A 20,155-nucleotide genomic window follows, 5' to 3' on the forward strand; every position below is an offset into this window, starting at 1 on the left:
CACACACCTGTCTATATAAGGTCCCACAGTTGACAGTGCAGGTCAGAGCAAAAACCAAGCCATGAGGTCAAAGGAATTGTCCGTAGAGTTCCGAGACAGGATTGTGTAGAGGCACAGATCTGGGGAAGAGTACAAAAAAATCTGCAGCATTGAAGGTCCCCAAGAACACAGTGGCCTCCATGATTCTTAAATTGAAGACGTTTGGAACCACCGAGACTCTTCCTAGAGCTGGCCGCCCGGCTACACTGTGCAATTGGGGGAGAAGGGCCTTAGTCAGGGCAGCCACTCTGACAGAGCTCCAGAGTTCCTCTGTGAAGATGGGAGAACCTTCCAGAAGGACAACCATCTCTGCAGCACTCCACCAATCAGGCCTTTATGGTAGAGTGGCCAGATGGAAGCCACTCCACAGTAAAAGGCACACGACATCCCACTTGGAACTTGCCAAAAGGCACCTAAAGGAGTCAGGCCATGAGAAACAAGATTCTCTGGTCTGATGAAACCAAGATTGAACTATTTGGCCTGAATGCCAAGCGTTATGTCTGGAGGATACCTGGCACCATCCCTACGGTGAAGCATGGTGGTGGCAGCATCATGCTGTGGGGATGTTTTTCACCGGCAGGGACTGGGGGACTAGTCAGGATTGAGGGAAAGATGAACGGAGCAAAGTACAGAGAGATCCTTGATGAAAACCTGCTCCAGCCGCTCAGGACCTCAGACTGGGGTGAAGGTTCACCTTCCAACAGGACAACGACCCTAAGCACACAGCCTAGACAACACAGAAGTGGCTTCGGTACAAGTCTCTGAATGTCCTTGAGTGGCCCAGCCAGAGCCCGAACTTGAACCCGATCGAACATCTCTGGAGTGACCTGAAAATAGCTGTGCAGCACCACTCCCCATCCAACCTGAAAGAGCTTGAGACGATCTGCAGAGAAGAATGGGAGAAACAAGCCTGGCACTATGCTACAAACCTGGCACTACAAATACAGTAGTGCCAGACTTGTAACATCATACCCAAGAAGACTCAAGGCTGTAATCGCTTTTAAGGTGCTTCAACAAAGTACTGAGTAATGGGTCTGAATACTATGCGGTATTGTGTGTAGATTGATGAGAAAAAAAATTGTAATCCATTTTAGAATGAGGCTGTGACGTAACAGAATGTGGAAAAAGTCAAGGGGTCTGAATACTCTCCGAATGCACGTCTGTATCAAATTTGATGCTTTTATCACAAAGTGAATGATTAAGTCAAATTTCTCAGCTTAGCCACCCGACTACAATGATGTCATACCAATGCAAGGTTTCATGTTAATGTAACAGAGGTTGCTACTGAGTGACAGAATTACTAAGGCCTCACACCTCTCCCTCGCTGCCATTTTTTATTTTCTCCTTTCTTCTTTCTCTCCTTCCTGGTGATAGTCAGTGACGTCGCATTGTGCTGACACATCTTCTGTTCACCACTAGTGCAGAGGAGAGCAGTTTTAGTGTAGCAGCAGTGACTGTACATTACACTAGTCTTGGTCTGTTTGTTGTGAGGGAAGGGAAGGCCAGAGAGAGGCTTGCTTTCACAGGACCCCTCTACATTATTTATAAGGCCTTTTCATTAATCATTCACTGCCCTGCTGATAGCAGTAATCTAGCTGTGTTTTTTCATTACTCTGAGAAGCCCAGTCAGAACTGTTTACTAAGCAAAATGGACCTTTGCATATATTTGCGTGCCTGATTTCTAAAGTGACCATCTTCTAGTCTTTAGTTGCTGTGTCTTTCCATGTTTGAATTAACCATTATCTCTTTTCTGTCTCTGTAGCTAGGTTTCCATCCAATTGGCGACAGATTTGCGAATATTCTAAAATCTGCATAAAGAAAATATGCACTTTTTCCCACCAGTGGTGTGTTTCCACCATACAAAATGTCCTTATGTACTTAAAAGTTTTTATGTACCAAATAAAAATCGAAGGTTCAATATGTTTCCATCGCATTTTTAACTCTACCGATAGATTTGTAACAAAAACTGTTGCGTTAAATAACAAATGTGCCCACTCTGTTCTTGGCATGTGCGCTCTAGCCAACAGCTCACAGATACAATCAAATCAAATCAAACTTTATTTGTGACATGCGCCGAATACAACAAGTGTAGACCTTACCGTGAAATGCTTACTTACATGCCCTTAACCAACAACGCAGTTCAGAAAATATTTACCTAATAAACTAAAGTAAAAATTTATAAAAAGTAACACAATAAAATAACAATAACGAGACTATATACAGGGGGTACCGAGTCAGCGTGCGGGGTACAGTCGAGGTAATTTGTACATGCACATCATAACTTATTTTCATCTGTAGCCTAATAAACTGCAAGGTTTCCCGAGTCGTAGTGGGAGGACCACACACCATGTCATCGTGTAATTCCAAGTTTACTTCGATATGATGGTTGTTATATCAATATTTGTGCATAACGGGGTTTCCATCGTAATTGCGTGCATAATACATTTTACAGACACAAAAAGATCCCACCATGTCGAACAAACAAATGATCTGTCGGCATTTTTGAAATTGTACCCCCTGTATATAGCCTCGTTATTTTTCTTTATTTAACTAGGCAGAACAAATTCTTATTTACAATGACAACCTACCCCAGCCAAACCCTAACCCGGACAACGCTGGCCCAATTGTGCGCCGCCCTATGGTACTCCCAGTCATGGCTGGTTGTGATACAGACTGGAATTGAACCAGGGTCTGTAGTGAAGCTTCCAGCACTGAGATGCAGTGCCTTAGACCACTGAGTCAGTCAGGAGCCCCATTTATTCTTAATTTTACTTAATTTGTTTCATTCTTTCTCTCTCTCCCTCTCCCTTTCTTACCATCTCACACCAACCCCTCCCCCCACATCTCTCTCTCTCTCTCTCTCTCTCTCTCTCTCTCTCTCTCTCTCTCTCTCTCTCTCTCTCTCTCTCTCTCTCTCTCTCTCTCTCTCTCTCTCTCTCTCTCTCTCTCTCTCTCTCTCTCTCTCTCTCTCTCTCTCTCTCTCTCTCTCTCTCTCTCTCTCTCTCTCTCTCTCTCTCTCTCTCTCTCTCTCTCTCTCTCTCTCTCTCTCTCTCTCTCTCTCTCTCTCTCTCTCTCTCTCTCTCTCTCTCTCTCTCTCTCTCTCTCTCTCTCTCTCTCTCTCTCTCTCTCTCTCTCTCTCTCTCTCTCTCTCTCTCTCTCTCTCTCTGCCTTTACTTTTCACTCTCTCCATCCCCCTTCTCCCTCTCCCTCCTCCAGTCTCTCCTCTCCATCCCAGGCTCGCCCTTCATGTCGCGCCACAACAGCCGCAGCAGCATCTTCAGCTTCAATAAGGGCCGCCCTCCCAAGGACGTGGGCTCGGAGAACGAGTTTGCCGACGACGAACACAGCACGGTGGAGGAGAGTGAGGACCGCCGGGGCTCCCTGTTCATCCCCTACCGCCGCAGCAGCTACAGCGGCTACAGCCAGGGCTCGTCGCGCCTCATCAACCCACTAGCGCCCCACATTGGAGGGAAAAGGAACAGCACGGTGGACTGCAATGGCGTAGTGTCACTCATCGCTCACCAGCCCGGCGGGAGCCTTCTGCCTGAGGTGAAAATAGATAAGGCAGCCACTGACGACAGTGTAAGGACATCCATAAACAGTTTATAGGCATGATGGAGGTTGCTCCTGCCCTGGTCTCTCCAGCTTCTTTCTCCTCTTTTTCCTTCTCGCCTTTCATTTCGGTCCGGTTTCCTCTCTCTCTCTCATTCTCTCCCTCTCTCTATCTCTCTTCCCCTTCTCTCTCTCTTTCTCTTTCTTCCTCTCCCCTCCCCTCTCTCTCTCTCTCACTCTCTTTCCCTTCTCTGTCCCTTCTCTGTCCTACCTTCTCATGAATTGCTCAGCACTCACAGCCTTATTACACCACTCCAATGTTTAGTCTTTATTTCTCCCCGCCCCCCTCGCTTCAGCTGCTCTGAGTGGCTTCCACCAATGAAAAACAACAGATTCCTGGCCTCCATTATACCATAGTAACCTATCTATTAGCCTATAAGTCAGTTTAAAATCCTCCTGAATACAAGTCTCTCTAAGAACCTATCTAACAAACAGATAGCTCTCCCTAGGATGCCGTGCCCCATCCACAACAAGCATTACTAGAAACTCTCCCTCTTAATCTGGCCTCTTCCCAAGGATTTGCAAATTCAAGACCAGTTTATTCTGTCTGTCTTTCAGCACAATTTCTCCACCTCTCTTTTGTCCACCGCCCCAAGCTACTGGAGGTGCAATAAAACATAACCTTTTCCCAATAACAGTATTCTTCCTCATCCTAGTTACACTAAAACAAAGGTGCTAGTTAGTACCAAAATTTTGTCCCTGTTTATAAAAATGTGTATGGTTCTTCATTACACTGTTAAATATTTCCCGGCTACTGGTTGCAGAGAAAATAAGGTAACTATACAAAAAGAGAATGTATTTGTAGAGCTGGATTAAGGTATTATTGCTGTAAGGGACAGTATGCTTTTGTATTCTGATTACTTTGGAGTAAACCTGACTTGGGATTTGAACTCACAACCTCTCAGTTGCCAGCGACCTTACTTTCCTGCTATGCCACTGTGTCTGCAGGTACTATAGAGATTGTTAAAAGATTAGGACCAGTAGATATTCTGTCATTTGTCCCTATGGGGGAACCCTTTTGGGTAATCAAAAGGGGACAATGCGCTCTCCCAGAAGCTTGGCTGGTGCATAAAACCCGCAAATTCAGACAAACAGAAGGTGTGATGGGTCCGCATTCAAAAAGATGTAGCATTTTCACTACATAGCAAACACAGACGTTTCGGCTTTGCAGCCTTCTAGATGGGGACGTTCAAGCGTCACACAGTCGACTACAAGGAGCAGAACGTCTACACCTGTCTGTCCTAGAATTTTGATAATAATTCTAAGCAGCATTTGTAGGGAACAACCAATAAGCAGCAGTTGCTTCTATTCAGGGTTGCCACTTATCTGATGTGGCTTCTCTGGTCTGCCAGAATTATAGGGTATGGGAGTGGGCACAAAGGGTAATTGAGGGCATCAGGTGTGAACCATTCATGAATCAATTGCCTTAGGTGTCTGCTCACTTGGATGAATCATATCAATTCATGAGATAGCTTACCACAAAGGACATCATGCACAGCCGTTCATAAATATGTGGGGCTAACTTATAAACGATATGCAAAATCTGATATGGGCAGTGTTCTTGTATAACAGTCTATATTTGGCCTATAGCAATCTAGTTCTTCTTTTAAACTATGTGGAGATCACAGGAGATTGGTGATACCTTAATTGGGGAGGACTGGCTCGTGGTAATGGATGGAGCTGAATGAATGGAATGGTATCAAACATGGTTTCCATGTGCTTGATGTCATTCCTTTTGTTCCATTCCAGCCATTACTATGAGCTTTTCTCCCTTCAGCAGCCTCCACTGGTAGATCTACATAATTTAATTTAAATATCCACATGGCTTCCCATTGGAGTAATCTGTTGTCATAATCACCTCTGCATGGTGGATCCACTTTTTCGATCCCGACACAATGCAATTCATTAATCAAATGATTTTGTGTCTCGCAACTGGCAAGGTGATATCTTGACATCTGATAGTGGATTTATGTGCTTCAAGGCGTACTTTCCAAGCGCGGGATGTTTTTCGAATATCAATCTTATTGCAAGAACACTGTAGCATATAAATAACTTATTTAGTAGAGCAAGTTATACATTACTTTATCTCATCGTTCCTAGAAGTCTTAGGGCATACAACGTTAGAAAATGTCCTTATGGTGCTACATGAGATACATGATCTACAGGGGAAGCATCCTTTTATGAATGCCCCTTTTCTCTCTCTGACCACATCTGATTTAACCAATATCTTTGATAGATTTCTTGATCGTTTATAGGTGAATAAAGGTGGATTCTGGAAGGCAGAATTTAAAGAGGAGTCTGATGATAGTAAATGCCAGTGTTTATTTTACAGAAAACAGTTTGAACATGAATAGGATTTGTGACTGTATACAGTACAATCCTTTGTTTAAAACATCAAATTTGTTCACTAGAAAGCTGTAGTTAAAAACTACATTCTCTCGTGGAGCATTGTTGCTTTGAGCATCTTCGTTTACCTCATTCCCCCATCCTCTCGTACCTCTCCTTGTGCGTCTTTGTCTTTGGCATGTGTGCGTTTGGAACGTTGCAGGGGCAGGGGGACCAAAAAAGTATTTCTGGATCTGGAGGATGAAGAATACATCGCTGCGGTGGAGGATTCATTGGATTCTGATGCTCTGGCCTGTTGGGTGGGACGATGTCTGCGAGTGCTTGGGTTTCTCGGACAGCCAGGTGTAGACGTTCTGCTCCTTGTGGTCGACTGTGTGGCGCCAGTTGGGTCACACACAACCCAGAGCAGAAGACTAGAAGCATGGCTTAGTAGGGCCGTGGTGTTCAGATAGCTATTTTTGGACACCCGTGAGAGTAAATGTAATTCTGGTTAATCTTTTCAACAGAACAGATGAACCGGAATTAAATTTACTCTCACGGGTGAGTTGGACCGCAGAGTGAAGGGAAAAGCAGCCAACAAGTGCTCAGTATATTTGGGAACTCCTTCAAGACTGTTGGAAAAGCATTCCAGGTGAAGCTTTTTGAGAGAATGCCAAGAGTTTGCAAAGCTGTCATCAAAGCAAAGGGTGGCTACTTTGTAGAATCTAAAATATATTTTGATTTGTTTAACACTTTTTTATTTACTACATGATTCCATATGTGTTATTTCATAGTTTTAATGTCTTCCCTGTTATTTTACAGTGTAGAATAGTAAAAATAAAGAAAAACACATGAGTAGGTGTGTCCAAACTTTTGTCTGGTACTGTAGATACAGCACAAATTACTGCTAAATATGAAAACATTCTGCCAAAACAATAAATAGACCGGTAGCTTATGTAAAATATTTGACAGTATGGGTAGGCTACAGTATCGCTGTGGGATAGAAGCACGACATCATTGCCTATTTCATCCCAGAGCCTATACCAAGGCAGGACATAGAAACCTAATAATATATTGATGAAATAAATATTGAACAACAATTTGTCTTTTGCATGCCGTGGCCTAATGCAAATTGGCCTCGTTCCAGCAAATAAAGGGTGTTATTTTCACCATAAAAGGTGAATGGAGGGCGTTTTCCAGGCAGAGTTTTAATGCTCATTTTACATCAGATCTCATTTATAATGGCAAATGTGCGTATGTACGGCATGCACCAAGTTTATAAATCTCTATTTTTGTACGTAGGCTCAGACTTTACAGAAATGGCACACACAGAAATGTTATGTGAAATGTATGCAACGGTTATAAATGAGGCCCCAAGAAGTTAATGTTTATTTTTCAACAATTTACTGTCAGCTTGCTGCAAGTAATTATTGTAAAATTCAGGGTAATTTACTGTGGCTGATCTCTGTCATGTTCACTGACTAGATATGGTGATACGATATGGTAGGAAGGTCAGTGCTGCCAACCAAGGATCCCAAGGGTGCTCGCTACAAATAATGCTTTAGTAATTATCAACTAATGTTAAGCTATATTGTAATCAACAAAGTTCAGTGAAAGTACAGTAAGTTACTGGAAGCTAGTTGCAAGTAAGTTACTTGCAGTTACTGCACTGTAAAACAATCCTGTTTTTTTACGGTAACTTACTGGCAGCCAGATACCTTAAAGTTACTGTGAAAAAAAGTTTACAATAATGTACATTTAAACCAAAGTTTCTTTGGAATTTCTTCAGATTTTTTTTTTTTTTACAGTAACATACAGTTATCTGGCTGCCTTTCTAACATATATATTTTTTTAGTGTATGTCTATTGGCAACTTTCAAGCAACTAACTGCCATTAACTTACTCTGAAATGCACAGTAACCTCTTATCAGTGCATCTCTTTATGGTCACATTCTCTTACAACAATTGCAGAACTGACAGTGTTAAAAGGTGCTCAACCTTTGACGACTTAACCATCAACCACTTAAACTGACACAACACTTCCACTGACGGTTGGCACAAATACCTCAAATTCAGTAATTTGTTTTTTTACCATGAATTCACTACAACCAGTACCTGTACTGTACCATCAAATTACCGGAACTTTTTTTACAGTGTACCAATTAATGGCATAAAGGAAATCATGGTGGACAGGGAAAGAACAGGATAGTTCTTCACAGCCTTCACAGCAGTTAAGAACACTTCATGAGCAGTACAAACCCTAGATGAAAAATTCTTACACATATCACCCTCACCCCTTGACAAAGAATCCCTCAATAACTTTTTTTTTGTGTGTAGCATGGTAGTTTGAAAACCCCTTACTTCTCTCCAAGCCAAGCGTTTTACCTACTCTCCAAACGTAGCATGGTACAGTGGCTGTCTTGACTTCTCTTTTCTTATTAGCTATATGCCTGCTCTTGCATGGAGGTTTGGGAAGGGGATACAGCTGTTATACGTTTTGGGTGGGACAGAACGGTTTGATTAGAGTGGGATAATGTTGTAAGGAATGGGGCTTAGTGGTATTTTTAGTGTCTGGTGTATGGCATAGGGTTTTCGTGTCTGGTGTGTGGGATAAGATTGGGTGTTGGTCTCTCTCTCTCTCTGGTTTAAGCATACCGTGTGTCAGACACAAAGGCTAGGGTTAGTGATCAGAATGGTTTCAAGATGTAGTGTTTGTGTAAGGCTTCTGATGGGTGTTTGTGTGTGTGTCCTCTCCCTGAGCGCAGACCACAGAGGTGGAGGGGAAGAAGAAACACTCGGGCTCCCTGATGGTCTCTGTGGACCAGCTCAGCCGCAACAAGGACCGGACCAACAGTGTGATGAGCGTGGCCACACATACACACTCACATACTCTGCTGGAGGGTACGGAACTCATACACACTCACACACACCGGTGGAGGGTACAGTTACCTCTACACACACTCTCACACACACACCCACTGGTGGAGGTTACAGAACTCACACTCACTCACACACACTGGTGGATGGTACGGCTGCCTCTGTCCTCACATCCAACCTCTCACCTTTCAACCCCTTCCCATTTAGCCCTGCCTTTTTGCAATATACTTACCTGACCACCAGACAACCAGCCTTTATAGCACTGGGTCTTTTTTGTGACTCTTTTCCTCCCTCTCCCTCTCTTTCACTCTCTCTCTCTCTTTTCCACACTCCCTCTTTTCCTCTTATTCACGCTTTACCATTTTCTCTCTCTCTTTCACGCTGTCTCCCTCTCCTTCTCTTGGTTTCTTCTCTCTTTCACTCTCTCTCTCTCTTTTCCACACTCCTTCTTTTACTCTTATTCACGCTTTACCATTTTCTCTCTCTCTTTCACGCTTCTCTCCCTCCCCTTTCCTCATACAGAGCTAGAAGATTCTCAAAGGGCATGTCCATCATGGTGGTATAAGTTTGCCAACCTCTTCTGTGTGTGGGACTGCTTTCCGTTCTGGCTGAAGATCAAGTATGTGCTCAACCTGATCGTCATGGACCCTTTTGTAGATCTGGCTGTCACCATCTGTATCGTCCTCAACACCCTCTTCATGGCCATGGAGCACTACCCCATGACTCCTCGCTTTGATGAGACGCTGTCAGTGGGCAATCTGGTGAGAAACAGTCAAGTGGACAGTGTTTAGTGTGTAGGGTACCACAGGAGTGTGTCAACATGTGATTGTCATGTTTCTCACATCCAATTATTTCTCTCTCATACTTGGCTCTCTACCTCTGCTCCACATCTCTCTCTCTCTACCTCTCTCTCTCTCTACCTCTCTCTCTCTGTCTCTTTCTTACTCTCACTGTCTCTACCTGTTCTGTCCATGCTGTGAGGATGAAAGTGTGGTACAGATCCATCAGAGCACTTCTTTGCAGGTTTAATCAGGCCCTTTCTTACACGCACGCACGCATACATACATGCACTACACTCTACCCTTTGAAGGGAATTCATAAAAAACTCTGCTCTATTTTAAAGCAACCAGCTTGCTCCCCTTTTCTCACCACAGCAGCTATCTCAGTTTCTCTCCCCAAAATTTGTCTCTCTCTTTCTTGCCACATTTTCTTCTCTGTCTCTCTCTTCCTACTGATTTAGCAGTTTTAACATGGCAGGACAGGAGTATGTCCAGGGGGTGGCAGGGTTGGTTGGTTAGGGGATACATTAAAGTTTAATGTAACATGATCGATCGCTACCTTGCTAAGTGGAGCATACTGCTTGGTAAGGTATGAGGCTGTTGTGTGAGGAGAGGTTAGAGGGTATATGTGGTGTCCACTTGCTCTCAGATATCTCAGTTCAGTAGCAGAGTCCCTGACCTGCCCGTGTGAGGTCAGAGGAATTGGTGTGGTGTAAGGGGTGAGATAGGAAATGAGGTCACAGAGATTGGCGTGGTGTCAGCAGCTATATGGGAAATTAGGTTACAGATGTTGGCATGGTTTCAGTGGTGGTGCAGGATGAATCATTGAGTGTTCTCTGCAGTGATGATTGGGCACATTATCAAGTATTGGGCACATGATCCGGTATTGGGCATAGGCCCACCAACATGCCATCATACAAACCTCCCTGTGTGTGTTCATGTGTGCATGTGTGTGGCACTGCTCTATGACCTTGTCCTGCCAGGACAACCTTCACCAGCACTGAGACTCCAATCTATTTTTAATCAGCACTACATCAAACAAAATGCAAGATATTTTTCACATTTCACTCTCAAATTTCTGTATTTAAGCAGAATTTAAGCAGAAGTTCTCCGTGATCTTAACCTCCATGTTCTGCATCACAGCATAGCACACACAGATCAGAACTCTCAGGTACAAATCTTGAGCAGACATTTTCTGGTTTCTATCAGAGATCAGAATGATATGTTATAATATACTACACACTTGGTTCTATATTCAGATGTAGTATCTCAATTTGATCACTCTGTTGTCGCAGAGACTTTTCCTGCGCTGCAGGAATTTCAAATAAGTCTTGAGATTTACATAAATTCACTGAAAACATGCAGTTCTCTTTCTTTCACTAGATCTCACACCTAAACTATAGTCTAGCCTATCAAAACGAATTTCCCATTAGAAATGATTAAAACTGGTCAAATCAAGATCTGAAATCTGTAGTGCCAAATAAGAGTTCTTTGACTTGTAACGATAGCGGATCCATTTTTGGTGCTATATAGAACACCATTTTGAAGGTTCTATAAAGAACCATGATCATAAGGTTCTAAATGGAACCTGTATGGTTCTATAAAGACAACACATTACTTTGCAGCAAACCTGCTTGCACCAATCCCACACTGTAAATATAAAAGGTTGATTCAACATACAATTGTAATGCAACCAGCTGCAATATGATTGTGAGTTTACTCAACATTTGGGCATATAGTTGAACCAACATACAAAATGCTTGCTTGCAAAATTATGTGTAATTATGGGTTCACAGTGAAGCTCTGAAAGCTATTGTTATTTTCTGAATTATTATTTATTTATTTATTTGTTGACATGGTCCAAAAGAACCTTCAAGCATAGATTGGTAACTTTTTTCCTAATTTGGCACACAGAAACTAGAGGCCATGAGTAACTTGGTCAAAAAGAATGGCACCGATTGGCCAAAAGGTGGAGCTGTTATAAGCAGTCTCACTTCCATCGCCCTGTTTGACCTAGAGACTTGAATGCCTCATGCTTAACAAATTTGCCTCAAGGACCCACAAGGTCCATCAGGATAGATTTATCGCTATCTTGGACATTTTGGAAAACCTTTGAAAAACGTATTCTCATGAACCAGAAGTCCAAATAACACGCAATTGGGTATGTAGGACCATGGTACATCTTTAAACATAGTTTGAGAAAAGGGATTGGTTAAGAGATGGCTTAGGTATTGATAAATCAGGAAATCTGATTTTAAGTGTCCATTTAAATCCAATCGGAATCCACTTCACAATGGTCTATCAACTTGAAACAATACCGTGATGAACTATGTTAAATTTGGCATTGATTTCTTAAAGAATAAGGAAAATAATTATAAAAAATCTTCTTCTCTTGAACTAAAAGTCAGATTCACTCCAAATTTGGTCTTTGGATTCATCACAATAGTCCCTAAAGAGTTCAAGAAGGTAGTGTTGATCCATTCAAAGATGGCCTTACTTTACCAGTAGATGCATATGAAAACATATGCTAATATATATGCTCAAATATGCTAGAAATACTTACAAAATCTTCTCAACCATAGGACCAAATGATACCAAATGAATGTAGGCCCATGGTACGTCTTAACCTCTTAGTTTGAGAAAAGCTAAGGGATTGGTCAAAAGATGGCTGAGTTATTGACAAATCAAAAATCTGATTTTACGTGTCCATTTAAAGCACTGTAAATACACTCAACAATGACCTATCAACTTGAAAATTGTCATCGCTATCATGGACATCGCGAAGATGAACCACACATAATTTGGTATTGATATCTCAAAAAACAAGGATACCATTAAGAACTTATATATGTAATGCTGATGCTCAAAATTATCTGCAATCATCATCTCCACATGAACCATTAACTCCAAATTAAATATGGCCGCACTGTGGCTATCGATGCACATTAGCACATGTGCTAATGCTACAAATACTTAAATAATCTTCTTCTGCTGAACCATAAGTCAGATTGACTCCAGATTTTATTTTATTTGGTATATAGACTCAATGAATTAGCCTCTAATGAATATGAATATGAGTATGATTAGTTGCTGCATTCAAAGTCGGCCACGCTACACCACTAGATGAACTGATAGGCATGGGGACTTGAAATTTGGTATGTAAACCTTATGTACAGTGGGGAGAACAAGTATTTGAAACACTGCCGATTTTGCAGGTTTTCCTACTTACAAAGCATGTAGAGGTCTGTAATTTTTATCATAGGTACACTTCAACTGTGAGAGATGGAATCTAAAACAAAAATACAGAAAACCACATTGTATGATTTTTAAGTAATTCATTTGCATTTTATTGCAAATTTCTTTTTTAAGGAAGTTTTGAGGTTCTGCTCACCTGAGTTAGAATACCTCATGATAAGCTGTATAACATACTATTTACTGCTGCTGGCACTAGTATTGCACTCAACATAGGGCCATAAACAATCAAGAAAATGCTCACCCAGAGGTGGCGCTCCTAGTGGCCCGTGATTTTTTAATCAAAGAAAAGCTGAAATCCGTTGTACCTCATTTTTACCAGCATGTCACCTGTTCAACTACAGGCGGAAAAAAATCTAGATTACCTTTAATCCACAAACAGAAACACACACAAAACTCTCCCTCGCCCTCGCCCTCCATTTGGTAAATCTGACCATAACTCTATCCTCCTTATTCCTGCGTACAAGCAAAAACTCAAACAGGAAGCACCAGTGACGCACTCAACAGTGACGAGCTCAATACAGAAGTGGTCCGATGAAGCGGATGCTAAGCTACAGGACTGTTTCGCTAGCACAGACCGGAATATGTTCCGGGATTCATCCTATGGCATTGAGGATTTTACCAGCTTCCTTAATAAGTACATTGACAACGTCGTCCCCACAGTGACCGTACATGCATATCCCAACCACAAGCCATGGATTACAGGCAACATCCACACTGAGCTAAAGGCTAGAGTTGCTGCTTTCAAGGAGCGGGTCTCTAATCCGGATGCTTATAAGAAATCCCGCTATGCCCTCCGACAAACCATCAAACAGGCAAAGCGTCAATACAGAAGTAAGATCCAATCTTACTACACCGGTTCTGACGCTGGTCGGATGTGGCAGGGCTTGCAAACTATCTCTATACCAGGCGGTGTCAGAGGAAGGCCCTAAAAATGCTCAAAGACTCCAGCCACCCAAGTCATAGACTGTTCTCTCTGCTCCCGCATGGCAAGCGGTACCAGAGCGCCGAGTTTGAGACCAAAAGGCTCCTGAACAGCTTCTACCCCCAAGCTATTAGACTGCTGAACAGTTAATCAAATGGCTACCCGGACTATTTTCAATGACCCCCTTTTTATTAGCACTGACTCTCTAGCACTGGCTCTATGCACACTTACTGGACTCTATCATATTTTTACTAACTCAAGAGTCATGATTCGTTTTTTTGGAGTGACTCGTTTGTTTTAGTCGTTCGTTTGACCTGCTGGGCGTAATGCAATGAGTCCTAAAGCAGGATTGATACATGCTCTTCCGACTCAGCAGCTCCAGAGACGTGTATGTTTAAATACATGTTCAGAACTGATAATCGATTCCATGGTTTAAGGATTGCAATTAATTGATTATTAAATGTTATGATGCACACAGCTTTGTAAAACCAAAACATCTGCTCAACGAACTCGAGAACGAAATTTTTGGTGGGCTGCAGTTCGCAAATGATATTGTAGCGACCCGCACAGACAGCGGTGTGTTATGTGGTAGGCTATTAGTGGGTTGTGTTGTACTCACCAGTGTTTGCGGGGTCCGACATGCCAATCAACCTGCTATCTGCCAGTCACGGGGATGCCTGGAATGTTCTGATGCCGGGCATCCTGGTGGTTGGCGGAGTGGCGTGGAGGGGGGTTGGGCAGGGGGATGGAGCATTGGAAGTTAAGACCAGGTTTAGCCATTGTTCTCTCTCTTACGTCTGGGCTTCACAAGAGAAGGTCACGGTTGGCTTGTGGGGTATCTTTCGTTTATTTGGCATGGGCTACGGCCAAACAGTAGCCTGTGTAAAGTTGGGTTAATAAACCATCAATTCGTAAACTCAACCCTCTGTCTGGACAATTGTTCCTTTATGATCTAGTCAGGTCATTACAATATTGTGCTTATCACCCTCATGGCAGTCAAGCAATGCATTTCATCAAGAGTCGATCACAATCTAGTCCGGTTGTAGCCACAATTAGACCTTGTTTCAAATGTATCAAGAAGTAATCTTATTTGTATGCCGAGCAATCAACAAATGTAGCCTACATCGTTCAAAAAGCACACTATTGCAAGTCTCAGTCACAAATGGCAGCTCCAATAAGCCCCCTATGGTGAACGATATGTGAACAAGTTTTCAGTTCATTGTTCGCCGGTAGAGATCCTATGTGCTCTAGGCATTACTGACTCAAATGAATGAAATTAGTCAAATTATTTGTTATTTTGACTGAACGAATCGAAAAGATCAGAGTCAGTAAAAAGAGACAAACTTGACATCACTACTGTCATCCTGTCACGCCCTGACATTAGTTATCTATGTTTTCTTTATTATTTTGGTTAGGTCAGGGTGTGACGAGGGTGGGTATGCTTGTTTTGTATTGTCTAGGGTTTTTTGTATGTCTATGTGTAGTTGCCTGTCAGCACTCATTTGTATAGCTTCATGGTTTGTTTTGTTATTTTTTAATTAGTGTTCATTCTTATAATAAAGATGATGTTCGCATACCACGCTGCGCCTTGGTCTCCTCCTTTTAACGGCCGTGACAGAAGAACCCACCACAAAAGGACCAAGCAGCATGAAAAGGAGGAGCAGCATTTTATGGAGAAATGGACCTGCGAGGAGATACTGGATGGAGTAGGACCCTGGACGCAGGCGGGGGAGTATCGCCGTCCGAAGGAAGAAATAGAGGCAGCGAAAGCAGAACGGCGATATTACGAGGAGAAATACAAACAAGGCAAGCACGAGAGGCAGCCCCAATAATTATTTTGGGGGGGGCACACGAGGAGATTGACTGAGTCAGGTTGGAGACATGAGCCAACTCCTCGTGCTTACAGTGGGGAGCGTGTGACTGGTCAGGCACCGTGTTATGCAGAAATGCGCACGGTGTCTCCAGTTCGCATTCATAGCCCGGTGCGCTCTATTCCAGCTCCTCGCATTTGCCGGGTTAGAATGGGCATCCAGCCAGGACGCATTGAGCCAGCTCTACGTTCCAGATCTCCAATGCGTCTCCACGGCCCAGTGTATCCTGTGCCTCCTCCCCACACTCGCCCTGAGGTGCGTGTCCCCAGCCCGGAACCACCAGTGCCGGCACCACGCACCAGGCCTCCAGTGCGCCTCCAGAGTCCAGTACGTCCTGTTCCTGCTCCTCGCACTCGCCCTGAGGTGCGTGTCCTCAGCCCGGTACCACCAGTTCCAGCACCACGCATCAGGCCTCCAGTGCGTTTCCACAGTCCAGTACGGCCTGTGCCTCTTCCCCGCACTCGCCCTGAGGTGCGTGTCCTCAGCCCGGTACCACCAGTTCCGGCACCACGCATCAGGCCTCCAGGGCGCTTCCATAGTCCAGAGCTTCCAGCGACAGTACCCAGTCCAGAGCTTCAGGCGACAGTACCCGGTCCAGAGCTTCCGGCGAAAGTACCCAGTTCAGAGCTTCCGGCGACAGTACCCAGTCCAGAGCTTCCGGCGACAGTACCCAGTCCAGAGCTTCCGGCAACAGTACCCAGTTCAGAGCTTCCGGCGACAGTACCCAGTCCAGAGCTTCCTGACTTTTAAGCTGTATTTTTGTTCACAAAACGTACTAACATCGGTACACATATAATCCATGGTATACAAGAATGTACCCTTATTCTCTTGGGGCATTCATTGGGACCTTTTCATCTGCAGACAGGGTTTTACGGCTCTCTGTGCATTATACACAAATTAGAAAGCGCTGAATATTATGTTGCTATATCTTTCTGTCCTCAGTTTTTCTTGCTAAGGATTGGAACTGGAGAATATTTTCATAATGTCCTCCCACAAAGGTACCCGGTCTATCCAGAGTATCCTACTCTCCCTTCTGACAGCTGTAACTGCTAGCTAATCCTTTCACACTCTTCCATGGCTGTTAGCTAGCTACCTAGCTACAAATGCATTTAGAGTTACAACAAGATATTATATTAGCTAGCTATCTTGATATAACTCTAAATACAACAAACAATTCTGAATATCAACCTGCAATAAAGCAGGCAGGGAAAGATGGGAATGATGGGCGTGGTTTTGAGCAAACATACTTTTGTAATTTTTCTCAACAAACTTGTTCAAATTAGCTCACATAGAGCAGAGTATGTTGAGTAAACACAACATGTTATCTCAAATTCTTGTCCATTTGAAGTCCACTATAATCACATATTTAGCTGATTAAGCCATTGGTTAAATTGGCTTTTTTTCAGTGTTACCTTCCAAAGGCAATCATGAATGTGTAATTTTTGCTCACATCAAGTTTGTTGAGTAGCTTACATTCTTGTCCCTTTGAAGTCCACTCAACTCACAGAATAATAATGATTAAGGAATTGCTTAAGTTGGCTTTTTTACAGTGCATGTAATTAGAGTAAAATACTGTAAAATAAAAAAACACATCTCCCTCAATGAATTTAATTAATTAATTAATTCATTACAATTACAGTAGCATTTACTTGTTTATGGTATAATACTGTGTGTCATTGGTTACTGTACTTACTTGCCACTAGCTGCCGGTACTGTCAAATTCACAGCAACCCCTTTACAGTCTAAATTGCACCCTTGAATTGAAATTCAATGAATCTCCTGAATTTAGGTGGGGTTGACCCCAACCCTGTGTGTTACAGTGGTAGCTTGACCCTAGGATCTGACTGTTAACCTCTTTCTCTCTTTGCACTTACAGGTTTTCACTGGTATCTTTGCTGGTGAGATGTTTGCCAAGCTGGCTGCCATGGATCCATACTACTACTTCCAGGAGGGCTGGAATTGTTTTGACAGCTTCATCGTGACCCTCAGTTTAGTCGAGCTGGTATTGGCTGACATTGAGGGTCTGTCTGTGCTCAGGTCATTCCGATTGGTGAGTAAGAAAAGTGGTGTGGACTGGAATGAGGGAGCATAATGATAACCATCTATGACATTGATGTCCAGACAGTTTACCAATGGTGGGGTGAAGGGTTCACTCTGCAGCAGAGTTAGCTTGACTTGACTAATGCTCAAATTCTCAAACAGTATGATTAACCACCTCAAATCTGTCTCTCCTACCCTCCCTCCCTCTCTGTCTCTTGTCTAGCTGAGAGTGTTTAAGCTGGCCAAGTCGTGGCCCACACTCAACATGCTCATCAAAATCATTCATTCTTCTGTGGGAGCCCTGGGAAACTTGACCTTGGTGCTGGCCCTTATCGTCTTCATCTTCGCCGTGGTTGGCATGCAACTGTTTGGAAAGAACTACAAGGACTGTGTTTGTAAGATCGCAATAAGCTGTAAGCTGCCCCGTTGGCACATGAATGACTTCTTTCACTCATTTCTCATGGTGTTTCGAGTTCTGTGCGGGGAGTGGATCGAGTCCATGTGGGACTGCATGGAGGTGGCCGGCCAGAACATGTGCATGATCGTCTTCCTGATGGTCATGGTCATAGGCAACTTGGTGGTAAGAAAAACAACAATTGAAATATCCATAATCGAGTAGCAGTTTCTTGCATACCCTACCTGTGAAGATCAGGCCTCTCTTCACTTAGTGAATTGGAAGCAAGTAGCATTTCTGCATCCACATCCACATGTTACTATGGTTTGTGCATTATAATTTTGGTCTGGTGAAGCCTGATATCAGTTAGTTTGCGGTTAGTGACACATCTGCTAAGACCTGCTCTCTGTGCACGGCCCTCTCCCCAGGTGTTGAACCTTTTCCTTGCCTTGTTGCTGAGCTCGTTCAGCGCAGACAACCTGGCACCTTCAGACGATGATGGAGAACAGAACAACCTGCAAATAGCCGTCGGTCGAATAAAGACGGGGATTGCCTGGGCCAAGGTCTTTGTAGCCGAGGTTATGAAGAAGGTATGCTGTGATGACATGTCCTCTATGTTCTGTTATGTATGACATCACTCTGATGTCATAGTGGTGTTGTTTCTTTGTTGTTTTAACAACACCAAGACAAACTCTTTCACAATGTACTTGAACGTCAGTATTTGTTTCCTGACTGATTTTAAATCTGATTCTGATTGCAAATCTGATTCTGATTGCAAGGAGGAGGAAGAAGCAGAGGATGAGCAGAAGCATCTTGATGAGTTTGACGAGAAGCTTAACTGCATCGCAAACCAGAAGGGCATAGACATCAACCGCGAGCTGGACTACATCAATGGCACTACCAGTGGTATTGGCAGCAGCGTGGGCAAGTACATGATCGACGAGGACCACATGTCTTTCATCCACAATCCCAACCTGACCGTGTGCGTTCCCATTGCGGTCGGGGAGTCAGACTTCGATAATCTCAACACCGAGGACTTCAGCAGCGAGTCGGATGCGGAGAACAGCAAAGACGTGAGTATGGAGGGATGGGTGTGATATATTCTTTCTATGCTATTTAAAAATAGAAATGGTTGGGGCATGGGGTTATATAAGAGGGGAGGTTGATGGTTGAGGAAGGTGGTTAATCGGAAAATGGGAAGGGGGGTTTTGGGTGCTTGATTAGGTGGAAGGTTTGACGGAGTTCTGTTGGAGGTTTAGGATAAGTTGTGAATTGAGTTGTTGAGACCTTATCAAATATAGTGGTTACATAATCTTCTATGAATTGGAGTGCATTAGCATCCACTCCTCTAAGATCGCTCATACTTCTGACTTCTTATATGTTTTTTGTAGGTTTTCACATATTCTATATGCATTAACTAGCTTCGAGTAGCTGAATATGTCTTCCCTACATAGCCGCAAAAGTGTGACAGATTCATATTTCTCAAAAACAACTTTATTTCAAAGGAGTGCTATACTGCACATGTGCAGTTTGGCACAGCTCGTTAACTTGAGATGATCACGTGTTTCTACGTAGCTAGCTTGGTGACCATTACACTGCTAGCTAGCGTGATCAAGGGTTTGTATTAGAATGGCAGTTAGAAATGTCTCTTTCTGTACAGAATTTCTTTGATTTAGCTAAATCTTACCTAACTAAACACGCTAGTTAGCTATCTAGCACAACTAACACAATGTATTTTGCAAACCTAGATAGCTAGGTACTGAAACAAATGCAACGGATCTGTAACTCAAATCAGAAATCACAACAGGATTAGCTTATACTAATCAAAAGATACAGTTATTTTAGTAATCGCATCGTCTTTCACAAGTTGAACCGTGGCTAATGTGTTTGCCTTTATCCGTCACCGGCTCTCCTGATGAGTAGAAGGAGGTAATGTATACACTTTTGTTAGCAAATGCAAGCTACAATACGCCAATGATGAGACTGTGACCATAGAAATATAACTCCTAGAAGTGGAATAGCCCCTCAGACCATGGCAATTT

At 43.2% G+C, this 20,155-nt stretch overlaps 1 protein-coding gene across 6 annotated transcripts in view; it reads left to right on the plus strand.

Moving 5' to 3' along the window:
• LOC139560258 (sodium channel protein type 8 subunit alpha-like) overlaps positions 1-20,155 on the plus strand; it is a 110,404-nt gene that overhangs the window by 52,247 nt on the left and 38,002 nt on the right. For 4 of the 6 annotated variants that reach the window (XM_071376875.1, XM_071376900.1, XM_071376909.1 and 1 more), the window contains 7 exons: positions 3,256-3,621; positions 8,741-8,876; positions 9,375-9,613; positions 17,556-17,729; positions 17,943-18,299; positions 18,542-18,703; positions 18,893-19,186. In XM_071376875.1, coding sequence (XP_071232976.1) covers positions 3,256-3,621; positions 8,741-8,876; positions 9,375-9,613; positions 17,556-17,729; positions 17,943-18,299; positions 18,542-18,703; positions 18,893-19,186 — 1,728 coding nt within the window. The remainder of the gene's footprint in view (positions 1-3,255; positions 3,622-8,740; positions 8,877-9,374; positions 9,614-17,555; positions 17,730-17,942; positions 18,300-18,541; positions 18,704-18,892; positions 19,187-20,155) is intronic. The other 2 variants (XM_071376890.1, XM_071376914.1) reach the window with 1 other exon arrangement.

The sequence above is a fragment of the Salvelinus alpinus genome, chromosome 2 (assembly GCF_045679555.1).
Source record: "Salvelinus alpinus chromosome 2, SLU_Salpinus.1, whole genome shotgun sequence".
Taxonomy (NCBI): domain Eukaryota; kingdom Metazoa; phylum Chordata; class Actinopteri; order Salmoniformes; family Salmonidae; genus Salvelinus; species Salvelinus alpinus.